At 45.6% G+C, this 27,353-nt stretch overlaps 2 protein-coding genes across 3 annotated transcripts in view; both read right to left on the reverse strand.

Moving 5' to 3' along the window:
• The window catches only part of TMEM233 (transmembrane protein 233), a 92,036-nt gene extending 88,990 nt beyond the window's left edge, over positions 1 to 3,046 (reverse strand). For both annotated transcript variants that reach the window (XM_021073561.1, XM_021073557.1), the window contains exon 1: positions 1,208 to 3,046. Coding sequence is in view for 1 of the 2 variants with exons in the window: in XM_021073557.1 (XP_020929216.1) it covers positions 1,208 to 1,429 (222 nt within the window). In the remaining variant the exon portion in view is untranslated. The remainder of the gene's footprint in view (positions 1 to 1,207) is intronic.
• The window catches only part of CCDC60 (coiled-coil domain containing 60), a 188,471-nt gene continuing 174,850 nt past the window's right edge, over positions 13,733 to 27,353 (reverse strand). Inside the window, exons 9-14 of the mRNA XM_021073556.1 lie at positions 26,288 to 26,359; positions 23,068 to 23,130; positions 22,261 to 22,383; positions 20,248 to 20,379; positions 17,913 to 18,102; positions 13,733 to 15,818 (exon numbers count right to left, since the gene is read on the reverse strand). Coding sequence (XP_020929215.1) covers positions 15,717 to 15,818; positions 17,913 to 18,102; positions 20,248 to 20,379; positions 22,261 to 22,383; positions 23,068 to 23,130; positions 26,288 to 26,359 — 682 coding nt within the window. The 3' untranslated portion in view covers positions 13,733 to 15,716. The remainder of the gene's footprint in view (positions 15,819 to 17,912; positions 18,103 to 20,247; positions 20,380 to 22,260; positions 22,384 to 23,067; positions 23,131 to 26,287; positions 26,360 to 27,353) is intronic.

Raw genomic sequence — 27,353 nt, forward strand, 5'->3', positions numbered from 1 at the left:
GAAAGAAATAATCCCCAGGCTTGGGGTCCCAGGATTCCTACAAAGTGATAATGGTCCAGCATTTGTGTGTCAAGTGACAGAAGGGATAATGAGTGCCCTGGCCATAAAATGGACCTTGCACTTATCATGGAGACCCCAACCATCCAAGAACGTAGATCAAATCAGAGCTGAAAATGAACCTTAGCAAGCGATGCCAGCAGACTCAAGAAAATTGGATTAATGTGCTTCCGACTGCCCAGTTTGCATGCTGTTAACCCCAAGGGATAAGCTAAGGTTAAGTGCATTGGAACTCATTCTCCAAGCCCAAGTGAAGGGACACCTTAGCCCCATTGAAATAGAACAACTCAAATGTGCCCTCCAGGTAGGAGAAACCATGAGAGCCCTCACTGAATATGGTAGCCAGGTGTTGTCTGCTCCCATCCACCTGACCCTGCACCCCTTCCAGCCAGGAACGTGGATGCACCTAAAATCCTGGTAAACCAGTGACCCACAAGCCCAGCAAACCCCTTAAGTGGGGAAGACCCCACCTGTGATCCTAACCACCTGCTCTACCCTGAAGTCTCAGGGGTCACCCCAGGGGTGCATCACACTTGCGGAAGAGGCCCCTGAGCCCCAACCTCTGCAGAGACAGCCTAGGGAATCGGCCCCCTTGGCTACCTGCTTGAACCTCAAGTCCCTCTTCCAAAAAACCACCAAAGTGTGAGCAGGGATACTCAGGCCTTGGCGGCGAGCATCCACATCAGGGCACACTTCCCTACCGGCAAAGCCCTAGACAGCTTCATTTTTTAGGAAAAAGTCTAAATTGTCTCTAAGAGGCCTGACCAGTGGGGGTGGCTCAGGGGATGAAGAGTCAGGGACGAGGCCTGGGGACCATCACACAGACCTAAAGCTGCCTGGGATTAGTTCCTCTCCTCCACCCGGGTCATGACAACGCCAGCACTCAACAGGAGGCAATTACAGAAGCCGCACCTGCACCCCTAGTGCCCCCAAGTACGAGGAACCAGACAAAAGGTAGAGGAGGGGTTAGTTACCGGTAAAGCCCATGAACAATTCCTTGGAAATAAAAATGGATTCTGGGTAATAGTCTAATCTTTTTTCCTATGTGCTCAGTCTGTTTCACTTCCTCATAAGGGGCCATGTGCAGAGGCCTTGCTTCTGGCACTTCACAGGAACTTCCTACTGTGAAATAGCCTCCAGCGACACTTACCCACGAGCCCTGCGTGCAGAGACGCTGCCTGACGAAGCCGCCGCTGCATCGTCGAACACTGTGATCCAAGATGGCGGCAAGCCAGGAGCAGCGCATGCGCCGAACCTGCAAGAATTCCACCCCCGCCGCTGACGCTGACGAGGACCCTATAAAGCAGCCCTGCCCACGGCCTAGCTGGCTGTGGGGAGAGCATCGTCTCTGGAGCACGAGTTTGAACCTCATTCTTTGGTTTCCCTCATTTCTGAACCAAGCGTGATCGGCTTCTATTGGCTCCAACAACCTTGGGCAGGAGGACCCTTAGGAGTTGGGCTCTGACCCTAACAAGTGGTCTACTTGCCTGCGTTCTTACTTGTCCATGCCCATGGCCTGGGTTCCTTCCCAAACTCCAACTAGCTCTGGTGTTTAATAATGATCTCCATGGTTGTCAGGATTGGGGGCAAAGGAGGAGAGGGGTTGGGGATAGGATGAGTGTGGGTACAGACTGGCAACCTCCTCTCGCTTGGAAACATTCTCCCGAGTGTTTGCCCTAACAGCGGCAGGTTTTTCCTGAGTCTCTGCGGGTGTGATGGTGTTATAACATTGCTGTGCTGAATGGGCACAGATGGACGAAATGAATACCCAGGAAGTGAGGGGGAAGGCATTGGAGGCTTTGGGTGGGTTCTCAGGCTGAGCAAAGCCCTTTGATGTTGTGCCAGTGGTGCCTGGCGTTAGCCTCTGATTGCAAGGTCTTTCTGGGGACCACAGCCAGGATCAAAGAACCGTGGTAGTACTGGCAGTGGTGAGGATGATACCTTTTAATATCTCTCTTCTCTTCTATTTTTCTTATGACAAAAGTCGTAAATATATTGTATACATTAAAAAATAGACTGGTGAGAGAAAAAAAAAAAAAACTGGATCACATTACTGAGCGATTTTGCTAAAGAATATCTATAGAGCTTCTCCTGTAGCTAGATTCTAGGTTATCCGAATAGAGGGAGAATGAAGGACCCCCTCCTTCAGGAATTTATAAACAGATGAACAAATAGATATTTTCAGAAAGTGATAAAGGCAATGAGGAAAATAAAATAGGGCATAGAGCGTAACTTCTTGGGGGTTTAGTTCAGAAGACCATTATTCATATTCTCATGTATGTGCCTTTTCAAGGTCTTTTTTTCCCCCTCAGTATCTGTCCTTTTCATCTAACTGTATATTATCTATCTAAAAATGGGATCGTGATGGACATTTTGTATTGCAACCTTATTTTTTCCATGTAATATATTGTGAGCATCTTTCATTATTTATTCATCTGCTTCTTTATTTTTATGGATGCAGAGCAATTATTCAGGTGGGCTGTGCCATAGTTGTATAAGCAGTTCCTTATAATTACACATAGTTTGCTTCCAGTGTGTTGATGCCTCCAGAGTTTGTCCTTTTCCTTCCATCATCACTGTCACCTCCCTAGCTCAAGATTGCACTGACCCTCACTTGACCACTGAAACAGCGTTCTAACTAGTGCCTGTCTGCACCTTACACTCTTCTGGCCAGACTTTATATTTCTGACCATGACACTCTTCTTCCTCCAAACTGTCATTGGCTCCCTATGCCTACTGCAGGATAAAACCTAAATACCATAGTTTTATCACTTTTGGGTTGTATACCTACTGGCTGGCTTGAATAAATATGTGGAAAGATGTATAACATTCTTAATCATGAGGGAAATGCACCTCAAACCCACAATGAGTTACCACTTTACACTTCCTAGGGTGGATCTATACACATATTCTGATATTCTGTGATTACTGGAACATAACAAGTACTGGAGAGGGTGCAGAGAAATTGGAATTCTTGGAGTTCCCATCGTGGCGCAGTGGTTAACGAATCCGACTAGGAACCATGAGGTTGCGGGTTCGGTCCCTGGCCTTGCTCAGTGGGTTAACGATCCAGCGTTGCCGTGAGCTGTGGTGTAGGTTGCAGACGCGGCTCGGATCCCATGTTGCTGTGGCTCTGGCGTAGGCCGGTGGCTACAGCTCCGATTGGACCCCTAGCCTGGGAACCTCCATATGCCGCGGGAGCGGCCCAAAGAAATAGCAAAAAGACAAAAAAAAAAAAAAAAAAAGAAAGAAATTGGAATTCTTGTACGTCATTGGAGGAAATATAAAATGGTGAAGTCTTTGTGGAAAACATTTTAGCAGTTCCTCAAAAAGGTAAACTTAGAATGACTATAGTGGCTAGCAATCCCACTTCTAGGTATATACCCCAAAGAATTAAAAACAGAGACTTGAACAGACACTTGCATGTCAGTGTTCATCGTAACACTATTCACAGTAGCTATAAAGTAGAAACCACCCTAGTGTCCATTAACAGATAAACATACAATGGAATACTATTCAGCCATACAAAAGAACGAACTGTGAAAACATTAAGTATATAAACCAGACACAAAAGGATAAATGTTGTATAATTACACTTATATAAAAGTATATAGAATAGGCAAATTCATAGAAACAGAAAGTAGATAAGAGGTTACCATGTTTCAGGGAACGAGGAGTTGTTGCTTAATGGGTACAGAGTTTCTGTTTGTAGTGATGAAAACGTTTTTATAGGGGTGATGGTTGCACAACAAGGTGAGTAGAATTAATGTGAATGAATTATACATCTAAAAATGCTTAGGGTGGCAAACTTGATGCTATGTACATTCTGCCACACACACATATGTGTATGAAACTGGGTGGCTTGTCCATCTCTGTCTTCATGCTTTTACTCACAAGGTTGGTTCTTTCTATACATTTTTCTAACATTTTTGCCTGTTGAGGATCAGTTGAGATCCTCAATGATCTGTTGAGATCCCATTCCATTTTCGAGTCCCATCTCAAATGCTACCTCCTTTCTTGATGATTTTCCTATCTTATTGTACTGCCAAGTATCCTCAAATCAATGTGATCTTTAATTTGTTTGAGCTTTCAGAATACTCTATATGTTTCCTTTGGGTAGTTTCCTAGCCCACCCTAGTAGGCTGTAAGTTCTTTGGGTAGAGTGTCCTTACTCTATTCATCTTTGCATAATCCATTCAACAAATATTTTTGAGCCCACACTATGTGACAGCTTGCAATATGATGCCAATATATGGTACAAGTTCAATTAACGTTAAACTGAATTGAAATGTCATAGATGATCTGAACCCCAAATCCTCGAGGAATTTCAAAGTGATGTGACTTTAAGGAGGAGTCACTTTCTTTCCTACCTAAAAGCCTCATTGGCTTTCATTTCTGGAAGCAGTCGACTATGATAGGTTGTTTTTCCTTTCTTCTGGGCACACATGTCACTCAACTTTTGGGAAATTGTTTTCCTTTTCCCTTCCTCCAAGTCCAACCCATGTGACTTGAGGGAGCTGCCATGTTCATATTTCCTTGGTCACTGTTGAGTGGGCCAAGTGGGACACGTGACCTATGCTGGGTCAATTAGCGCTTTTCCTTGGAATTAAAAAAAAAATATCAGAACAGAGGAGGAGAGCCTGAGGGAGGCCACATGTCTTACAGCCATCTGTTTAAGAGGATGGCATGCAGCAGGATGGGACATGGCTGATGCACACACAGAAGAAAAGGGAAGCAGAGAGAAAGAGCCCCTGGTACCAGCTGCACTAAAGATCCAGGTGCATCTCTGTCCATCCCAGAGCTTGCTGTATAAATCTTTCACTGTATTCCCTGGGGCAACAAATTTCCCTCTAAATTAATCTGAGTTGGGATTCTGTTGCTTGCAACCAGCTTGATACACCTCTCTGAGCTTCAGTTTTCTCATTAAAAGTCATGCTAATAACTGCTTCTTCATAAAATTGTTATATTTTTAAAAAGATACTGCATATAAAGTGTTTAAGATAGTGCCTGACATGTAATAAGTGCCCAATAACTGTTAACAATAATTATTATTTAAATCAGCACCCATGGTGCCTGGAGACACTGTGGGTGCTCATTGTAAGTCTATTGAATAAGAATTTTTTACTATATATAAAATAAATAATCAACAAGGTCCTACTGCATAGCACAGGGAACTATATTCAATATCTTGTAAGAATGTGAAAAGGAAAGGAAAAAAGTATATAAAAGAATCACTTTGCTGTACACCAGAAACTAAGACAATATTATAAATCAACTATATCTCTATTAAAAAATGTACAGGAGTTCCCGTCGTGGCGCAGTGGTTAACGAATCCAACTAGGAACCATGAGGTTGCGGGTTCGGTCCCTGTCCTTGCTCAGTGTGTTAACGATCCGGCGTTGCCGTGAGCTGTGGTGTGGGTCACAGACGCGGCTCGGATCTGGTGTTGCTGTGGCTCTGGTGTAGGCCGGTGGCGACAGCTCCGATTGGACCCCTAGCCTGGGAACCTCCATATGCCGCAGGAGCGGCCCAAGAAATAGCAAGAAGAAAAAAAAAATGTACAAAGAAAGTTTAATTCTTCTTTAGCTCTGTCCAAGAGAGAAGGGTCATTCTTCTTGACTTTTAGGAGCGGCCCAAGAAATAGCAAGAAGAAAAAAAAAAAAATGTACAAAGAAAGTTTAATTCTTCTTTAGCTCTGTCCAAGAGAGAAGGGTCATTCTTCTTGACTTTTGTGCCTCTCTGCAATCTGTCCTTATTTGGCCCAACCCTGCCTCCTTCTCTGATGACAACCTGAGTTCTAAAGGTCCATCACCATTTTCAGCCAGTTCTCACTGAAACGTCTCCCAAGGTGGGGACCTGAGACAGATGGGTTTATTCCATACTCCAAACGGAGCCTCAGTTCACTCTATTACTATTTGGCTCCAGCTGGTAGACACCCAGTGCACAGCTCCAAGGCTTAATTGCTTTCTGCTTGTATGTTGCCAACCACTAAAATCTTGTTGTTGGAGTTAAGTGTTTTGGGAAATGGGCTGTATTATTTCACCAACCAAGGCTCTGAAAAGTTGGAACTGCTGAATGAAACTCCAGATCCAACCTTGGTCTCCAACTGGCATACCTGTGCTCGCCAGGGAGGATGTGCTGTAATGCTCACTGTGAGTTCTGTGAGTTAACTTGGAAGATGACCCGCAATGATGTATAGTGGCACATAGCAGGCTCTCAATTGTTATTTTAAATATATTATGAATTATTCAAGATATTAGAAATATAAGAAGAGCAGGGAATTCCCTGATGCCTTAGTGGGTTAAGGATCCTGCACTGTCACTGTTGTGGCTCGAGTTGCTGCTGTGGTGTGGGTTTAATTCCTGGCCTGGGAACTTCTGCACACCACAGGTATGGCCAAAACAAAAAAAACAACAACAAAAAAAAGCAAACACTTAAATCATGGTTATATTGGGCCAGACAGTGTTCTAAGCACTCTATGTATACAAACTCAATGGTTCGCAAACTCCTCTGTACATTAGAATGACCTGGGTGATTTTTAAAAGTCCTGATGCTCAGGCCACACCCTTTGCCAATGAAACCAGAATCTCTGGGCATCGTGTTTTCAAAACTCCCCAGGTGTTTCAAACACACAGTCAATGACAAGAATTAGTGAAGGAACACATTTAATCTTCATAGCAAGTCTGAGAAGTGGGTGCTGCTATTACCCACACTGTACTAACAAGGAAACAGACACAAGAGACAGGTTGAGTGACTGGTCCAAGGTCCACAGTTGATCAGTCAGAGCCAGGTTTGGGACCAGACAGCTATGCTTTTTAATCCTACAATATTACACTATCTCCTACAATAGAAGCCTGAGCCTCCCCCCGCCCCCCGCACTTATTCTCCATCCCCAACCCACTAACTGTGGATGCCTCATCCTTTTCTGATTTCTCCTGGGCATTTCCAAAGTTGCCCTATTGGTCTTCTCACCTTCAGTCTCAAGCCCTCTAATTCAGTAGGCGCACAATGCATGCCACAAACGTAATTTAAGTTGCCCATGGGTCGCATTAAAAAAGTAAAAAGAGGAGTTCCCATTGTGGCTCAGCAGGTTAAGGACCTGATTCTCTCTGCGAGGATGTGGGTTTGATCCCTGGCCTCACTCAATGGGTTAAAGATCCGGCATGGCCATAAACTATGCAGCTCAGATCCAATTTTGCCATGGTTGTGGTGTAGGTCTCAGTTGCACCTCCAATGTGACCCCTACCCTAGAAACTTCCATATGCTACAGGTATGGCTGTTAAAAAAAAAAAAAAAAAGGAAAAAGAAACAAGTGAAATTAATACAGTAGTTTAATATAGCCCAGATATGTTTGATAGGTAACGGACATTAAATAGGAGATATTCTACATTTCTTTTTTCATGCCAAGTATTCAAAGTCCCATGTATATTTTAAGTTACAGCACAGCTCGATTTGGAACAGCTGCACATCACATGCTCTGTAGCCACAAGCAAGTAATGGCCAGGGTGGCCCTAACCCATTTTGCACCCTGTTGGTAGAATGAACTTTCTGAAATGTAACTGTCGCTAGTTCTCCCACGTTTTAAAACATGCCCCTGGTTTCCCATTACTCTCAAAGTCCAAAAGGCCCTTTGCGATTGGGTTCCAATTTACCTTTTGAGACTGTCCTCTCTTACTGTCTTCATGCCTGGAAGCTCTGGTCATAGCAAACATTTTTCTTTCCCCCCAAATACATCATTGCTTTTCAGGTCTCTGTGCTTTTGCACACATGGCTTCCTTTACCTGAAATGCCACCCCTTCTCTTCTACTCTTTTACTAGAAAACTCCTTTGTAAAACCCAACTCAAACGTCTTTTGAAAACTTCCGGGATTCACCTAGGAAATTATTCCAACCCTCCTATGGAGTCATGTGGGCCTGTGAACATAGCTTTTATTGTCCATGCACTTGTTTTTCTCCCAAGTCCAAGTGTCTCACCAGGGAAGGGGGCATGGCTTACTCATCTCTCTCTTGTCAAAGCTGTCTATTCCAGCTGGCTCTATTCTTGATCAGCACTTGTGGATACAGAGGACAGACTGAGCTATACCAGTTCATTAAGTAACTGATTTTTTATTGAGGTATAGTTTACAACATTGTGCTAGTTTCTGGTGTGCAGAAAAGTGATTCAGCCACACACACACATATTCTTTTCCATTATGTTTTATTACAGGATATTGAATATAGTTCCCTGTGCTATACAACAGGACCTTGTCCATCCACTTTATACATAGAATAGTTTATACCTGCTAATACCAAACTTTTACTATATCCCTCTCCCACCCCCTTCCCCCTTTGATAGCCACAAGTTGGTTCTCTATGTCTGTGAGTCTATTTCTGTTTTGTAAACTACTATACCATTTTATATAAGGGACTTGAGCATCTGAGGATTTGGGGATCCATGGAGGACCCAGGACAAACCCCCAGTGGATACTAGGGCACAACTGTACACCCAATCCCCTCATTCATTTTTGTTGTCTTCCTGGTTGGTAGAAGTATAGATCTGGGACCTTTGTGATCTAGCTCTTTCATTTTACAGATGGGGAAACTGAGGCCCCAGAAGAGAAAAGGACTAACTCTGTTGCCATCTCCCCCTTCTTGGCTAGCCCTACACAGCCAACCTACTGTTCATGGGTACGTTTTCTGGAAATGTAAAATGATGTGAGCTTGAAGAAGAGATGAGAAGTAAAGTGAATCTGCTTTAGGTAATCAATGGTTCACAAAATAATAGAGTGTAAATACAATGTTTGCAAATGAGCCAACATTTTAAATGCCCTGGAGTTAACTGGGTATATAATGGAATCTTCTCATGGGTTCTGGCATAAAGAGAAAACAGCATCAAACTGATGGGTTTTGGTACATTTTTATCCCCTCCCTCCCCAATCAGGACTGCTTACAAGTGAGATCCTGCTGCTGTTTCATCAGAGCTGGCTGACGGCATCTCTGCATCACCCCAAGTAAAAATCATTTGGGGTGGATTATCTGCTGCTTTGATCCCCTGAAGTGTTAACCCTCTTTGTTATCATGGTTAAGAGAGGTAATTATTAGAATGTGCTCAGAACAGCCAGCTAGTGAGTATAATGAAAAGACAATGCAGAACGTTGTTTCTTGCTTTTGCTTGGCCATCTGACCTCCTAGCCGTTTCAGCTGTTGGAAATGCGACCATTAAACTGGGACTTAGGTATTAAAACCAACTCCATGTTGTTAGGCCTCCTAAGTGAAGAAGTGTAATCCATGACTTCTCTTCAGAACCTCACTTTTGCTGGGAGAGAAGTCAGAGTGCCAAGGAGGAGACAGATGAAGGGTTCATTAGAAGAACATTTGCCCTGAGCCATTTAGTGCAAATTCAGGTAGCAAACTCTCCAGTTCCTGAGAGCAACACCCATGTGATAGGCATGCTCTGTATTCCAGAATCAACACGGCAGGAAATAAGAGGTGTGGAAAAGACTGAATTCACAAATACAGACAATACATTGGTGGCTGCCTGAGGCAGGTGGGGCATGGGGTGGGGGAATTGGGTGAAGGTGGTTGAGAGGAATGAACTTCCAATTATAAGATGAACAGGTCTCGAGAATGTCAAGTCCAGTACGGTGACTGTAGTTAATAGTACTGTAGTATATACACAAGTTGCTGAGAGCATAGATCTTACAAGTCCTTACTTACCACGAGAAAAAAAAGTAACTGCGTGAAGTGATGATGGATATCCAGACTTATTGTGGTAATCCTTTCCCAATATATTCACACATCAAATCATTAGGTTGTACACCTAAAACTAACACCATGTCTCAGGTCAATTATATCTCAATTTAAAACTAATTAAAAATAAGAAAAAAGATGCGGTATTATAGTTTATTGGAAGACTGGGGATGAGAAAATAATGATGTCATTATTAACCACTTCATACTGTGGAATTCTCCTCCTCTTGGGTTTCCTGGCTTGATGGATACCAGACACATGGTGTTATTCTTTTTTTTTTTTTTTCTTTTTAGGGTCACACCCGTGGCATATGGAGGTTCCCAGGCTAGGGGTCCAGTTGGAGCTACAGCTGCTGGCCTATGCCACAACAGCGATGCCAGATCTGAGCCACATCTGCACCACAGCTCACAGCAATGCTGGGTCCTTGAGCCACCGAGCGAGGCCAGGGATCAAACCTGCAACCTCAAGGATACTAGTCGGGTTTGCTAATCATTGAGCCATGACGGGAACTCCACATGGAGTTATTCTCAATCTAAACTGAGTATAGATGAGTCAAGCCTCATCTAAATTAATAATAATGCTTACCACAGACTTTAGTTAAAATAACTCCAAGTTCCAATACTTTCTTCTCCACAATGGCCCATCTTGGGAGCGGCCACCCTCTCCACCCCATTCACTGCCCCTCCACCCCACCACCACCGGCTTTGGAGACCACAGAGCTGGGGAATTCACTGATCTAGCACCTCTTTTCACAGTGCTAGGTAAAGGAGGGTTGGCTCTGATAACATATCCCACCTTACATGGATCATATGCTCTTTTAAAGCTAAATTGGCAGCACTTTCACACCTGCTGCAAAGCTGAGTGATAAAACACTGTGTTCCTGGTCATTCCTCTGTCTCTTGATTGATGCTATGGGGTTAACGTGGGATTTTCTCTTAGCGTTGCCTGCATGGTATTTCTGAGGACAGTCTCCCACTACTGTGTCACCAGCCCCCTCCTCCCCCCCGGGAGCCTTTCCTCAGGCCTGTCTGGAATTCAGTCATGCTTGTATACAGATCCCTTTTCTCTCTTTAATTCAGAATCCTTTTGCTGCAAGTGAAGGAGACCAACCTGAATCTGGCTCAAGAAGGTTGTAGTCCAATAACTAAACAGTTCAAAGCTCTGGCTAGATCCAGGTGCTCCCATGGCGCAAGCAAGACTTAGTATCTCTCTTATTGCATTTCTCAGCTTCGTTTTCCACTCTCTGCTGGCAGTGTCTCTGTGGTGGCTTTCACAAACTGCAGGCCTATTTTATCCTTATTGTCAATATTTCCAAAGGAGAACTCCTTGTTCTCACTAGTTCCAACAGAAGTTCAGGGGAGTTCCCTGGTGGCCTAGTGGGTTAAGGATCCAGATTTGTCACTGCTGTGGCTTGGGTCACTGCTACAGTGAGGTTTCTACTCTCAGCCAGGGAATTTCCACATGCTGGAGTTGTGGCTTAAAAAAAAAAAAAAAAAAAAAAAAAAAAAAAGTTCAAGCGTTTAACTTCTATTGGATTAGTTTACACATCCATTCTTCTTTTCTGCTCTGGCCCATGGCCCAAACCAATCTGCCTGGTAGTCTATTTTTATACGACCTCCAATCTTGGAAGGTTTTTATATTTCTAAAGGGTTATGTATATAAAATGAATATGCAACAGGTATTTACTATCTGTTCCATTACAGAAAAAGCTTCTCCAGGGCATATGGGGTTTTAAAAACTCTTGTGACAATCACTCAGACAGCTCAGACAGAGCAGTGGGCCGGAGGCTCACCTGGCATGGACTCAGCATATAGTAGGTGATCAATTATGATTCTGGTGAAAATGCTCACAGCAAAAACATTTCTCCCTGAGGCTCTTCTTTGAGCTTGGGATCTGGGAGGTGATGTACTGCCTACTTCTAGTCCCTAATCTATTTTAGTAGCAAAAACGCTCCCCCTGTTTGAATAAATACTCCTTGCCTAAGCTGTTAATGCCTGTCTGCCTTTTTGGCACAAGGTTTTATCTTGCTAGAGAGCAGGATGGAAGCATTATACTAATATATCCCACTAGATGGAGCTACAGTTCTGAGAAACAGGCTCAGGAGGAGGCAAGCAGGAAGGTGAAGTCTTAAAATGTTAGCATTTCCCCTGCCCAAGACAGATAAACACATTTCACATGTGGCTCTGCCACTTAACCAGCTACGGGACTGTTGGCAAATGACCTTAAGTTTTGGCATCTTTACTTGTATAATGAGGATTATAACAATGCCCACAACAGAGGGATGCTGTGATCATCCAGTAAGATAATACCAGTGTATCGTGGAATTTGCCAACTGTGGAATGCAGAGTAAACATAAGTTAGCATGATGCCAGGAAGCCCCATCGTTAGAGCTATTCCCGGGGCGCGATTCCAAAAGCAAGGTACAGAAGAAGTTAGCATGACATTCTAAAGCAGCTATACTTCAATACAGCTTTAAAAAAGGAAAACAAACAACACAAAAACAAAACAAGGTGACTGTCATGACCTCTTTGTTTCCTACAAAGAGGGGAACTGGGGGTTGGAGGGCAGCGGAAGACGGGAGGGAATTCAGCCAGCTGGACATGAGTACAAAACACCTTTTGGACTTGCCATTTCATTGTCTGTCAAGCAGGTGAGCCTGCCCTGCCGGATCACGAAGGTGAAATGAGATACAGGGCCAGCATTTTGCACGGTGTTTGGGACAGAGCAGTCCCTCGGCAAAGGCTAGGTCGTGAGTGGGCTGCTTGATGCTTTTGCAATTCTGTCCTCAAGGCCCCCTCTCTCCCTCCTCTTCTAGCCTCTCCTCCCACTTCCTGCTTTAACCTGTCACAGCCCAGTGGATGTTGGTAGCATGTTTCTATCCCTGAGTTTTAAGCCCTTCTCCACTTGACTGTCCTATGAGCATTTCCTACTCAGTATGCTTGGAAGAGAACTTTGTAATTCTGAACTCTCTTTTCTTCCTCTCCTCCTGGTACATGAAAGGTACCATCCTCCATGCCGTGGTCTGAGCTGCAAAACCTGACATGATTCCTGACTCTCCTGTCTTCTGATGATTCTACCTTTTAAATATCCTTTAATGTCTCCCCATCTCTACCGCTACTGTGCTCCCCACAATCACAGCCAGTCTTAGCTCAGTGCCCTGCTCCCTGCCTTGCATTCATGCAGTAGTCATTTTTTTTTTTCTGAATGCAAATCTGATTATTCCCCTGCTTAACATCCTTCCATGGCTCCCTATGGCCAGTAAGTTGGTCTAAACATCATAACATGGCCTAAGAGGCATCTAAAAATCTGGCATCTACCTCCCTCCCCAGACTCCCTCTCCTCTCATTCCCTGCCCTGTACATATAGTCCAGCCAGACCTATGATATTTTAGTTCCTCAGATAACATCGGTTTTCGGGTTTTTTTTTGTCTCTAGGCCTTTGTACATGCTGTTCCCTCTACCTGGAACATCTGACCTTCCCTTCCTATCTGCTTCCTTTCTCTCCCTGGCTCCCATTTATCTTACAGGTGATGCCACCCTCTAGAAAGCCTTTCCTGACCTCCCAAGTATAAGTTAGTGCCTCCCAGCCCCGCTCTCGATCCTATGTGCCTTGGGATGTTCTTGCACTTGCTTTAATTTGGAACCACTGCACTAAATGTTAGCCATGGTGGTCACCTGACATTTGAGATAGGTGTGAGATACCCATCAATGTGGTGAAGGTCCCTATTATGTGTCTAGCGGGAAGTCAAAAATGCATTCAAGATTTCTATGAATTGGAATTCCTGTTGTGGCTCAGCGGGTTACGAACGTGACTAGTATCCATGAGGATATGGGTTTGATCCCTGGCCTTGCTCAGTGGGTTAAGGATTTGGCGTGGCCGTAAGATGCAGTGTAGGCTGCAGAAGCAGCTCGGATCCAGTGTTGCTGTGGCTGTGGTGTAGGCCAGCAGCTGCAGCTCTGATTAGACCCCTAACCTGGGAACTTCCATATGTCATGGGTGTGGCCCTAAAAAAAAGGATTTCTATAAATCTACAGAGCTCAGGTAGTAGTGGTCTATTTCTGACTCCCGGATCCTACTAAACTCTTCATTGTATTCAGGTCTGAGTCCCTAAATCCCTTTCTTTACCCACAAGCAGACTCTGGTGTAGAACACAGCCTCTCCTGTTTCCTCAAAACATCCCCTGGCTGTGTGGCAGGTATTACTGAAGGTCCAAGATGATGGGGTTGAAGGAGCTAGCTTGCCTTGTAGTTCTTAGAGATCCTTCAGGGGCCCCGCCCCAGAAACTTTTCCCTGGTTGGTTTTCTCCTAAGATGCCTCCTCACTCTCATGTTACTCAGCTTCCTTTTCCTTCCTCCTCTTTTTCTGGTCCTCCTCTTTTCTTATCTGCTCCTCTTCACCCTAATTCTTACTTAGTATAGAGAAGTTTAGGATCTCAACTCTGCAGACTCGTTATAGACTGCATCTCACCCCTGCACCCCGATGGCTTGTCACAGGATCACACTAAATAGAGGGTATCAGTGCAGATGTCACACAATCTCTCTGCCCTCCAATCACCCTTTGTTGACTTGTCTCCATGTATGTTCTCTGTGATTAGGGACCTTGTCTGCTTTGGTCATTGCCTACCCTCAGAACCTAGAAATTGGTTGATGCATATTGAGCTCTCGGTAAATATTCATTGAATGAATGAATAAATAGCTGAATAGGTGACTGGATGAGTGAGTTGTTGCTTAGACTGAAAAGCAGTTCCAGTTCAACTCTCTTCCCCCTCATCCTTTCTGGATTATCCTGGAGAGATTCAGCCTATACGAGTGTTCTGATAATCTGTGCAGGACTGCAAATCAAGACCAGTTGTTTAACTGCTAATTCAGCTTGGCCATCAGTGAGAGAGTTAAAATGATTCAGGTCCTATAATTTAGTGAGAATGTAGGAAAGCAGAGGACAAAGATGAGAAAAGAGGTTAAATGGCAATGAGCCTACATAGATTTTGAAATGACTGGAAGTTAAGCTTCCTCATACAAAGGAAACCATCAGAAGATATTACAAGGCTTCTTCTTCTTTTTTTTTTTTTTTTTTTTAGGACCACACATGCGGCATATGGAGGTTCCCAGGCCAGGGATTGAATTGGAGCTGCATCTGCCAGCCTACGCCACAGCCACAGCAATGCAGGATCCAAGCAGTGTTTTCGACCTACACCACAGCTCATGGCAATGCCAGATCCTTAACCCATTGAGCAAGGCCAGGGATCGAACCCATATCCTCATGGATACCAGCTGGATTCTTAAGCCGCTGAACCACAACAAGAACTCCCTGTTACAAGGATTCTTAAGGATGAGATTTTCTTGCACAGCACCTGCCTTGTTGGGAAATGCCCCATCCATCCATCCATTCACTCATCTCTATCCAGGACAATATATATAACATTGAGAAATACACTCTAGCATCAATGGTGTGAAATGGGGACAACATCAGTACCTACTTAACCAAGTAATTCTGAGATTTAAATACTATCATTAGGCAATAACATCACCCAGCCTTGTTGTATAACAAAAGCTCAATAAATGATCATTGTAGATTATTATTAGCATCTGAATACCACACCGAAATTCCACAGCTCCAACTTTTTCCCAGCTGGACATCAAACACTCAGCTCAATTTTATTATCCAGAATTTGAGGAAGAAGTATAGGGTGATGAAATCTGGAGAGGGAGTAGGCAGAGTCAGGCTGGACCACTGAGGATCAGAGGTTGGGAGAGTCAGGCTGGGCTGTGAGGTAGAGTTTCCACCTGGGAGTGGCTCCCTATAGAACGCTGCCAGAAGACAGGCTCCAGATGACCCTGCTCTATCATAATGAGTGTCCATGAGAGTAGGTAGGAAGCCGGAACACGGTGTAGACAGCTCTCCCTCACAGGGATAGTTGGTCAACCCAGGCCCCTACGTCTGGGCACTGTGGGCCCTGATGGGGACACTGATCCGGTTCTGCAACCAGTTGATATAATCCTCTTGAGGCATATGGATGATGTGTTCTCGAACAAACTGAGGGGGAAATACAGTGACAGACTCAGATTTGATTTGAAAGTCAGACTCTGGGCCTGTGCCCTCTCAACTAGATCCTGGAAGGTGTGTGACTGAGGCTGGTGGCCCCAGGATGGCCTCCAACCATTCAGGCTTTCATAATGCCTGGAGCATCATGCTGGTGATGGTTCTCTCAGGAAAAGAACCTCTTTCCAGCTTCCTGACTTAGCAGGCTAATTTGAAATCCCTTCTTGTCCCTGTTGACCCAAAGAAATTTGTGGAGAGCAGGAAAATCCAGCTCTCCCCAAATTTTTCCAGCATTTCCCCCTCTTTTCTACTCTTTTAAAAAAGTCATTCATCCCGAAACTTTTTAGGTTCATAGACCCCTTGAGAACTGAGGAACTATGGGCTTGCTTCCAAGAAAGGGTTAAGACACAAAGCATAGAGTTTCATATGGACTCCAGATTAAGAGACCCCCACATCCAGGTTTATCAGAAGTTCTGTGATGTTCCCCCTGGGAGAAGAGCATGCTAAATTTTTTTAGCTAGGGCCATGAACTCACTTCAGAGAAAAGGGACTGTTCATGCCCTCTCCTGTTAGCCACTCAGAGACGGCCCTCATGAGTGGCAGGTGGAATGCAGACCCCATAACTGGGCAGCTGCCCTAGACTTAGTTTTGGACTAGCCTGCCAGAGTCTCCCCCGAAAGAGCTTCACAGGGTGTGGGCAGTGGGGTCTGGACATATGAACTTGTCCACAGGGCCATCCGCCCTCCCCCACCCCTGACCTTGCACCCATATACACAACTCAGGTCAGCCTGTGGAAGGGCCAACCTGTCCTGAAACTACCAAGAGAATGCCATTTGAGTCACTTCTTTTTCTTGAGGTATTGAAAGCCCTATTGAAATGGACATGTGCCATCAGATAAAATTAAGGAAGTGACTCCACTGACATCTGTTAATACCTTAGTGGGGGGGGGGGTCTTTCTCTGCCTCTCCCCCCACCCCCATCTGCTGACATTTTTTTTTTTTCCTTTTTGGGGCCGCACCCGCAGCATATGGAGGTTCCCAGGCTAGGGGTCGAATCAGAGCTGTAGCTGCCAGCCTCCACAGTCATTAGCAACGCACGATCCAGGCTGCATCTGTGACCTACACCACAGCTCACGACAATGCCAGATCCTTAATCCACTGAACAAGGCCAGGCATCGAACCCACAACCTCATGGGTCTTAGTCAGATTCGTTTCTGCTGCACCACAATGGGAACTCCCTGCTGACACCTTCTGATGCCCTAAGGGAAAAGAGCACTGGGAACTTCTAGGATGGGTGGGGAAGGTAAACTACTGTTGCAAACTCTTCAGCGGCTCCTCAGCACCCTCCAGGTAAAGACCTAATTCCTTAACTTGACCTTCAGAGAGCTGCACAGGCTGACCTCTTCAATCCCCTTGGAACTGTGCATCCTCTTGCTCTCTTCCTTCCAAACCTACTGACTGCCACTGAATTTCTCCAACAGGTTCTGTCCTGCTTTGGGGTCTTTGCACATGCTGTTCCCTCTTCCTGACCTGCTCTTTTCCCTTCTCTTCATGGGGCTGTCATTTCATCATCCAGATCTCACCCTCTCTAGTGGCTCTAGTTACCATAAACCTCTTCTGCATTGACCTTAAATCAGTGCTCCTCAATCTTTATTGCACATACAAGTCTCCTGGCATCTCATTTAAATGTAGATTCTGAGCTGGTAGACAGGGTTGGGAGCCTGAGATTCTGCTATTCTAACAAGCACCCATGTAAGGTCCATGCTGCTCGTCCATGGGCCACAATTTTAGTTGCCAAACCCAGAGTGCTCCTTATTACAGTTGCCAGTTGCTTTATTCACGTGTCTATTTATTTAGGTTTCTCCAAAGCCTCCAAGTTTTCAGGGGGCACCATTTCCACAGAATATAATGTCCCCCAGAATGGAACAACCAAGGACATGTGATGCTCCCTCTCCTACTAGACAATGAGTTCTGGGAAGGCCTTTTAAATCTGTGTTCCCAGCACGTACGCAAGTGCCTGGGTGTTGAGAGAGGAGGGAAGGAGTGTTCCCCAAGGAGGCGATGTGAGGGGAAAGGAAGTGGGCATTACCTCAATAGCCACTGCAATGTCTGGAGAGCACAGTTCCCAGACCCTCAGGTCCTGCAACACCTTCAGGAGGACATGCGGCCGGATCCTCAGGTCCAGGTTTTCCCCAAACTTCTGCAGTTTTATCAGGATCTTTCTGGCAGGGCGGAAATTCTTCAGATCCTCAGGGAGTTTGGACAGCAGGTCAAAATACCTTCAGTTCCAAGAGGAGAGGACCTGTTAGGAAACTGCTGGGAGACGAGTCTGGGCACCTCGGCACCTCGGCACCCCGCATCCCCATCTCCACTATCTCCTTCTACCACTCAGGTGATGTCTCCAGGGCAGTATCAGTCTTTACCTGGGGACCTTCCTCCCTCCTAAATGTAAAGTGCCCACAGATCAGGCAGGTCTTTATTTCCAGGGCTAGTAAAAGCTGGAGCATGATTTGTATCGCATTAAAAAGATGAAGGGCATGGGAGTTCCGTGGTGGTCTAAGGGTTAGGACTCGGCACTTGCACCGCTGCGGCCTGGGTTCAGTCCATGGTCTGGGAACTGAGATCCCACATCAGGTTGCTCAAGGCTGTGGCCAAAAAAAAGAGGGGGGAGCATGCTTTCAAGATCTGCATTTATGATTTTTCTACCAAGAAGATGATGTGAAAAGCTAGAAGGAAGGAAGAAAGCTGGTATACTGAAGCTTTTCTTTTGAGAGTTAAAAGAAGCCGGGGAGGACACGGACACATCTGAGGGATACCTTCGAGGAAGCAAGAGGCTGTCACACACCAGGTACAGCTGCTGCTGCTGCTGTTGCATGTGTGTTTGCATGTCTCTGCTACTGAGTAATGAGTAAGCTGGGGTCAACGTTTTGTGTATTTCAGTGGGTTTTCAGAACCTCTGTTAACATTATAACAGTGTGTGAAGGTAGTTTGGTAATCTATCCTTGAGATGGTAGAAATAAGGCAGGTTCTAACTGGGGGGTTGTTCAGGTGGGATTAGGGCTTAAGGTGGAGTACTATCTTGTTTTTAAAAAGTCTTGTTTTCCCCCAGATATATATGTGGAAAAGGCCGAAGAAGAAACTGATCATCCATCATATATTTTGGCTATTCATACAGCTTTATATTTGTGATATGTATTTATTCATGTCTCCTTGTAGATTCCCATTCTGTATTATTATAATCATTGAAGGGATTCTGGGTACATTTTCAGACTTTCCCATCTTACATTTAGATCTTAATTTACTCACCCCGACAGGATGGAGGTTCAGGACAATTCTACAATTCTACAATTCTAGACTGCAGATGAGCATAGAGACAGGTCGGACAGGGGTTTGAATCCTAAAGTTTCCTTGTTTGTACAGTGGGGGTCAATATGTACCCTTCAGGATTTTTTGTCGGGAATAAAGTAGATAATTTATGAAAATTACATAGGGTGCTGTCTGCCATTCAGTAACCACTCAAATCACATTGCTTTTTGCTGTACTTATTTCATCCCTGTCCTGGGGCACAGTGTTCCTGGGATATGCCTACCTGGCTCTGCGGCTTTGTTTTTTTTGTTTGTTTGTTTGTTTTTTAAGCCTCCCCCACAGCACATGGAAGTTTCTGGGCCAGGGATCAAATTCGAGCCAGAGCTGCAACCTATGTCACAGCTGTAACAAGACAAGATCCTAGGAGTTCCTGTTGTAGCACAGTGGAAATGAATCTGACTAGGAACCATGAGGTTGTGGGTTTGATCCCTGGCCTTGCTCAGTGGGTTAAGGATCTGTCGTTGCTATGAGCTGTGGTGTAGGTCGGCAGCTGTAGCTCCAATTCAACCCCTAGCCTGGGAACCTCCATATGCTGTGCGTGCGGCCCTAAAAAGCGGAAAAAAAAAAAAAAAAAGACAAGATCCTTAACCTACTGTGCTGGGATTGAACTGGTGTCTCCACAGAGACAAGCGCAATCATTAACTCACTGTGCCACAGCGGAGCTCCTCTATCTTTAAGAGTGAAGTTATCTGGGGAATATAGTTCTCCCCTCATAGACCTCAAAATCTGTAGACATTTTCAGACTGGTTTGCCGCTTCTGCCTCTCTTATAGGGGCTGGCAAGTTAATGCTTATTTGCAAGCCTGAATCAAACAGAAGGTAAATATGGAGAACATGGCTGGGTGGATTATCTGTGGTGCAGAAACTGAGGAGTTCTTGCCTGACTGTACTCTGGATATAGCCTGTGTGCAGGTGGGAGGTTACTGGTGGCCAAGGACAGTTCTGAAGCCATGCTTCTTTGTGTCTTAAAGGATAATGGGATCAAATGTAATTCTGTAATACCAGTGGCCCCTTTGTGCCCTTCAGGGCACTGTCTTATCTGGCTCTCAGGATCTTTACCAGTGATCTGCAATTTCTTCTGCATCTCCTTTTACCACGGAGACTTGATGTCTCATTTTTGCTATATCCTTTTGGAAAGTTGAGACGAGTTGAAAAGAATGGAACTTCTGGATACCTCTTTCTTCTTGGCGCCTGCATCATAGGTTGTATGAGAAAGAGGAAGAAGAATCAGATACTGTTTTCATTGAACCATCCTAGCTGCCTTTTGAGATCTGAGTTAAACACCTTTTCCTTCATGAGGCCTTTCCTAACTCTCTTAGCCCCTCTATAATTTACAATCTGGCTTTAGGGACAGCTCTCTCCAACATTCTGAAATGCTTGTGTATTGCTTAACGCAGTCACCTTTTATCAGCCCTTGTTCTCTCCCTACTTTTGCTTGTATTTACACAGCTTTCTTGTTTGTAAAATGGAACATAATAATGATTCCTGGATCCAAGGCGTGAGGAGTAAATGATAATGTGTGAATAATGTCAAGCTTAGGTAGGTGTTTAACTCATGTTGGTTCCTTTCTTTCCTACTCCCTTTATCATTTTGTGCATATATCCTATCTCTCCAAAGAGACAACCATGTCTTCCCTGTATATGAATTTCAATGGCTTCCCATTTACTCAGAATAAAGTCCTATGAGTGACTTGCCCTCCAAGGTTCTAGATTATTTAGCCCTTGTGAAATTTTCCAGCTTTATCTCTATCCTTTCCATTCCTTCTCTTCCAGCATTTTACGGTTTAGCTCATGAAAAAAATCTCTGAGATAAAGTTCAACCTCCATAGCTGGACTAGTAAGGCCTTTTATGATCTGGCCTCTCTTTACCTTTCTGATTACCTTGTAAACAGCCTAATCTCCAGCCACACCTGACTATTGGCAGTGTGGTCCACCGTGCCCTTTCTCGCCTCTAGGACTTTGCTGTTGCTTTTTCCTGGAACGCTCTTCCCTCCTATTTTTTCTGTGTGACTGCCTGGGTTTGAATTCCACCTTTACAGCTTAACCGCTAAGTGACTGTTGACAAGAGACATCTCTGAGCTCACTTTTCTTATCTGTAAAATGGGTCTAATAATACCAGCTACCCCATGGGATTATTGTGAGGAATAAGTAATAAAAGACAAAGCTCTTATTCCCATGCCTGGTACATAGCTAAGTGTCCTAGAAATAGCATTTATTTTTATTAAACTGAAAAACTGTTTCCTCCAGGAAGACTATTCTGATTTCCCTTAGATCTTTCTGTGCTCCCTTAGCTTCCTGCTTACTTCCACGCTGGCCTTCGTCACCCTGTGGGCTAAGAGCTTGCTTATCTGTCTCCCTCACTAGACTGAGAGCTCCCATAAGATGGAGGCAAGTCATCTCTGAACCCGTGGCCCAGAGAAGCTAAGTGGGTGACAGGGCAAAGGGTTATCATGAAAACTCCCCTGAATGGATGAGTTCATTGGGGTAAAGAGTCACTGTAGTCAAAGAGTCATCTAGGAAGGGAGGCTCTCAGAATAGAAAAGAAAAGCTTCATGGGTCTGCTGGAGCTCTGAAAGTCAAGTTCCAAGTCTTAATCATGACATTCACGGCTATGTATGATGGAGCTCTCACCTATCACTCCTTCCTCCTCTTCCTCTGTTCAACATCCCTTCCTATCTTGGACCTTATATGCAAGTCTGCTGTCTGGAATGTCCTTCCATCTTCTCGCCATTCTGCCAGCTCTTCCGCATCTGTCAGGGCTCAGCCTTAATGTCACCTCCTTAGGGAGGTCTTTCTGGATTACCCAACCTGAATTGGGTCCCCATGGTTTCTCTCTCTCTCCTAGAACCCTGTTCTCTTACTGTAGAGCAATGGTTATTATCTGTACCTATATATTTATGGATTCAGTTATTTAGTCTCTACCCGTTATTTCCCAGATGGCCATAAGCTCCCTGAGGGCGGGGAACATGTCCTTCTCATTCCCTGCCAGAGGCCCAACCCCTAGCATCTGGTGGCTCTAGAGCAGGTACCAGGTGGATGTCCTTGGAGTGAATGGATGTACGTGTGCCCTTACTTCATGAGGATTTCCATCTTGTCCTGCAGACAGAAGCCAGCCTCCTGGGCAACACTGTAAAACTTGGCCCTCAGGGTGTTACACACCCCACTCTTGGAGTGGATGATGTCACGGTTGGTGCGGCTGTGGACATAGATAAGAAGGGCTGGGGGGTTGGAGCCCAAGGGACAGACCAGTGAGGCTGGCCTCCCCGGGCCCCAAGGTGCTCTCAGCAGTGATTCCCTGTATCCACCCGGGTTCTCTACCCCCTCCTGGAGCCTCCTTCAGCATCCTCCGGATGCAGGAAGGACAGACGTACCCAACAATATCAGGCTGGTGGGTCAGGCCTTATTACATGAGTCCACATGAGACATTTGGTTATTTAGGCCCAGCAAATGTTAAGGATGGTGAGATGGAAATGGAATATGGAGCTGGGAGATTCAGGCTCAAACTCCTGTCCCACCAGGTTTCAGCTGTGTGGCCTCCGATGAGCCAATTCACCTGGCCAAGTTTCAGTCTGTTCCTCTGTAGAATGGGGTAGCATCCCTGCCTTACAGGACTGGCTTTGAGGAATAAGCAGGATAATGACTACGGAATGCTGTGCCCAGGGCCAAGCATGAGGGAGGACAAATTTGTTGCCACTGTCTGTGCTGTGGCTGAGCATCTTGGCCACAAGCCCCTTGCCCTGAGAGTCCTTGGTCCTTTAACAGTGTCTATGGCTTCAGGGAGTCTGGTCTGCACTGGGTTATCCCTGCACCCCAGGAAGATAGAGGATGTGGTCACCACAATCCCTCTTGCCCAGCATCTTCCACTGCCCATCTGGCCTACCTTTTAGATTTCTTCTGGAGGACTTGGGAGTGGCTGTCTCCACTTGTACTGCTGGATCTGTCACTGAAATACAAAGGGATGGTTTCACAATGCCTGGAGTCAAATTTTCCCCAAAAGGGTGACTTTAGGGCCCCACAACACCTGTCTGCCTCTAAGATTTAGGTCCTAATCAAGGCATCAGAAATAGAACTCAATGTACCTTCCCCCACATCTTGGTCTTTGCTTCTGCCTAGACCAACCTCCTTATTTCTTTTCCATTTGCTCCAATTCTACCCTGTTTCATGGCTGAACCTCAAGAGGGGCCAAGGAAAGGGGAGATTGAGACAGGCAGAAGGGGTCTTTTGTTGTTTACCACAGCTAATAACATGACTTCCTTCACCTGCCTACTCTTTGAGTCACACTAACAGCTCTAGTAAACAGTAGAGTCATCTATGGGAGGAAGGTCAAAGCCAACCTGCTTCCCCAAAGAATTCATCGGCAGAGGTTGGGCAGCTGGCTGGATGCAAACATAGGCTTCTTGGGCATCAATGCTGGGGCTCTGCTGCCCATGGCAAGTCCTGCCTGCTCTGACTCTTCTAGTCCAGCTGTGGCCTCCTGCCTCTGCATAGTGCTGGGATGGCATCTTTTCTGGACCCCAAGTTCATTGGTATAAAACTGGTCTCTCCATCCAGAGGACAGGTTCATTTAGGATGCTCCTGTCCCCCTTCTACACCTGTCAGCATTGGACCTGGGGCTGAGTGCGGATGTGGTGAAGGGAGGGTCAAATCCTTAGTCACATTGTCTGTGGTGTTCCTGGCCCCAGACTGCCTCCTCATCTGAGGAGTCTCTTATTTAAACTGGACCCTGATGCTGAACACCCATTTCATTCAACTGTGGAGGCAGATCCCTGGCACGAGCACCTCCCAGGCTGTGGATAAGCACCTCTGCTTGGAACTTTTACCTCATCTGTGATCAGTCAACTCCTCAGGCGTCTGAGCCTTTCCAGGTGGGGGCTGACTGAATTCCTTAAGTGGCTGCGCCCTCCTGTGGCTTTGCTGGTTTGGTTCCTAGAGGAGGTGTAGCTCTTTGCACCTGCCCATCCCCCCCACCTTCCTCCAGCTCCTCCTTTAGTGACCTGGGCCTTGAGCATCACTGTTCCCCAACTTTGTTTCTTCCAAACGTTTGAGGAACTGACTTGTCTGCTCTATCAGTGTGATTCTAGAGGGAGAGACTGTTTTTCTTACCCCTACAATGTGTGGCTAGCCCTTCCCTTCCAGCCCTGTGGCCTATGGGACTTTTTTAGGGAGGCTGGCCATTGCCCAGACCCCATAGGGGAAGGTCATGGCCTTTTCTGCTTTTCCCAGAGGCTCATGGGACTAGACCTAGAAGTCTTGGATCTGGTAGGTGATGGAGTAGGCCCTTATTCCATCTTGTGGAGAGGCAGAGCCCCAGCAATGATGCCCAGGAAGCCTGTGTTTGCATCCAACCAGCTGCCCAATCTCTGCTGATGAATTCTCTGGAGGAGCAGATTGACTTTGACGTTCCTCCTATGGATGGCTCTCTTGTTTTCTAGAGCTGACAGTGTGACTCAGGGAGGAGGCAGGAGGTGAGGAAGTGGAATTATGAGCTGTGATAAACAGACAGACAACAAAAGACCCTTTTGCCCATCTCAGTCTCCCCTTTCCTTGGCCCTCCTTAAGATGCAGCCACACTGGTCTTTGTTTAGTGCCTCTAAGCTTCCTCCTGTTTCAGACCCTTTGCACATGCTAGTCCCTCTGCTTGGAACACTATTCCCACCATTCCCTCTAGAGTGGGGCTCCTGGGCTCTTCAGGAGGGAATAGGAATCACTGCAGAAATTGCTCAGAATGAGAATGAAGATTCCTGGAATTCCCGTCGTGGCACAGTGGAAATGAATCCACGTAGTAACCATGAGGGGGCAGGTTCGATCCCTGGCCTAATTCAGTGGGTTAAGGATCTGGCGTTGCCGTGAGCTGTGGTGTAGAACACAGATGTGGCTTGGATCTGGGGTTGCTGTGGCTGTGGTGTAGGTCGGCAGCTGTAGCTTTGATTAGACCCCTAGCCTGGGAACCTCCATATGCTATGGGTGCGGCCCTAACAAGCTAAAAAAGAGGGAGAGAAAGAAGATTCCAGATCCCATCTTTCCCGGCCACAGGCTAGCTAATTCTTCTTTCCTTCAAGCCTCAGCTTAAATGTCAAACTCAGTCTTGGTCAGAAACCCTGGTGTGCAACATTTGCCTGATCCTCCATAATTTTCCTTCAGAATGCTTTCCATAGTCATGATTATACAGCTAACTCTGCAGGATGATTTGACAAATGCATGATTCTCCCATTAGACCAGCCATTCTTAACCACGGGCAGGATTCAAGGAGTCCATGAATGCGATGGAGGAAAAAAAAAGGTTACATCTCTATTTTAACTAGCCTTTAGCAGAAATGGAAATCACAGGTGTTTGCACATCATATTAAAATTCTAAGATATTTTGAAAAGTCATTTACATTTGACACTAATCCAAAATTAATGGTAGATATTAGACCTGCTGCTGTCTTGTTATAGAAGTTGTTGCTAAAGAGCTCACAGATGACTCTATACCCCAATTGGGTTGTAATATCGTAATCAATATTACAATAGAATCTTTTGTAAACCTTTGTAATTTGTAGTATGCACTTAAAAGCATTTTCTTCTCCTGAAAGGAGTCCATAGGCTTCCTCAGATGGTCAAAGAGTCTGTGGCATAAAAGGAGTTATGACCCCAGAGAAGACAGTAAGATCCATGAGGGCAGGTTCATCTGCTTTGTTGCCAAAAAACCCCGCTGAATCTCCAAAAAACCTAGCACAGTTCCTGCACATGGAAGGAAGTGATGAATATTCTCTAGATGAATAAAGGAATTGGGGGGCAGACCTTCCCCTCCCAGGTTACAAGGCATCCTAGTAAAGGGGGCAGGTCTAGCTCCTGAACATGCCCTCCCTACCTCATCCCTCCACCACTGTTAAGATTTTAACTTCACGGTATAAGTCAGTTGGGGAGAAAGGGCTGAGTACTCACCCCCAGGCCCTGGGAGTTCAGGAACTTATTTCTTGTGAAGAAGGAAAAAGGTGCCCCTCCCAGTCCCGCTCTCCACGGTCTGGTGGGGGGGCATTTCTGTGACCACCCCTCCCCCACCCTGCCCCGTAAATGCGCGATGCGTCCCTATCCGCCCACTAGGGCCTCAGGGCTTCCTACCTTGATTTGCGGGTGGTCTGCATGTCTTTATAGGCAGAATCGCTCTTGTTTTGCCTGAGCACTGACAAGATACTGCAAAGCAAGATGAGTCACTTAATAAGGCATTGAACAGACGATGCTTCAGAGGCAGTAAATATCTGTGGGAGGATGGTGAAGTCTCTCTCTTTTTTTTTTTTTTTTTTTTTTTTTTTTTTTTTTGCTTTTTAGGGCTGCGCCCTTGGCATATGGAGGTTCCCAGACTAGGGGTCCAATTGGAGCTACAGCTGCCGGCCTACACCACAGCCACAGCCACGCCAGATCCAAGCCTTTTCTGTGACCTATACCACAGCTCACGGCAATGGCCGTATCCTTAACCCACTAACCAAGGCCAGGGATCAAGCCCACAACCTTATGGTACCTAGTCATTTCTACTGAGCCACAACGGGAACTCCGAGAAGTCTCTTTCTAGAGCAGGGCTCCTGGGCTGTTCAAGAGGGCAGAGGAATCACCTAGGAAAACTGATCAGATGTAAATGAAGATTCCTGAGCCCTACTCCTGGAGCCTGGAGTGGGACCCCAGAAACTGCATTTAAAATGATACACGGGGACTTCCATCATGGCTCAGAGGAATCGAATCCAACTGGTATCCACAAGGATGTGGGTTGGGCTGGCTCAGTGGGTTAAAGATCCAGCGTTGTCATGAGCTGTGGCGTAGGTCGCAGACATAGCTTGGATCCCCAAGTGCTGTGCCTAAGGCTGTGGCCAGCAGCTGCAGCTCTGATTCAACCCCTAGCCTGGAAACTTCCATATACAGCAGGTACAGTCCTAAAAAGCAAAAAAAAAAAAAAAAAAAAAAAAGAAAAAGAAAAAAGACACACATACACACACTCTTCCTATGCAGGTGTGCACCTTGAAAGTCTTTGAATTTCCCAATATGCTACGAAATAATGCCCGTTCCAAGTGCTTGTTAAAAGATACAGTTTCCTTAGAGTTCCCCTCATGGCTCAGTATGTTAAGAACCTGACTAGTATCCATGAGGATGCGGGTTTGATTCCAGGCCTTGCTCAGTGGGCTAAGGATCCAGTGTT

Source organism: Sus scrofa, chromosome 14 (assembly GCF_000003025.6).
Source record: "Sus scrofa isolate TJ Tabasco breed Duroc chromosome 14, Sscrofa11.1, whole genome shotgun sequence".
Lineage (NCBI taxonomy): Eukaryota > Metazoa > Chordata > Mammalia > Artiodactyla > Suidae > Sus > Sus scrofa.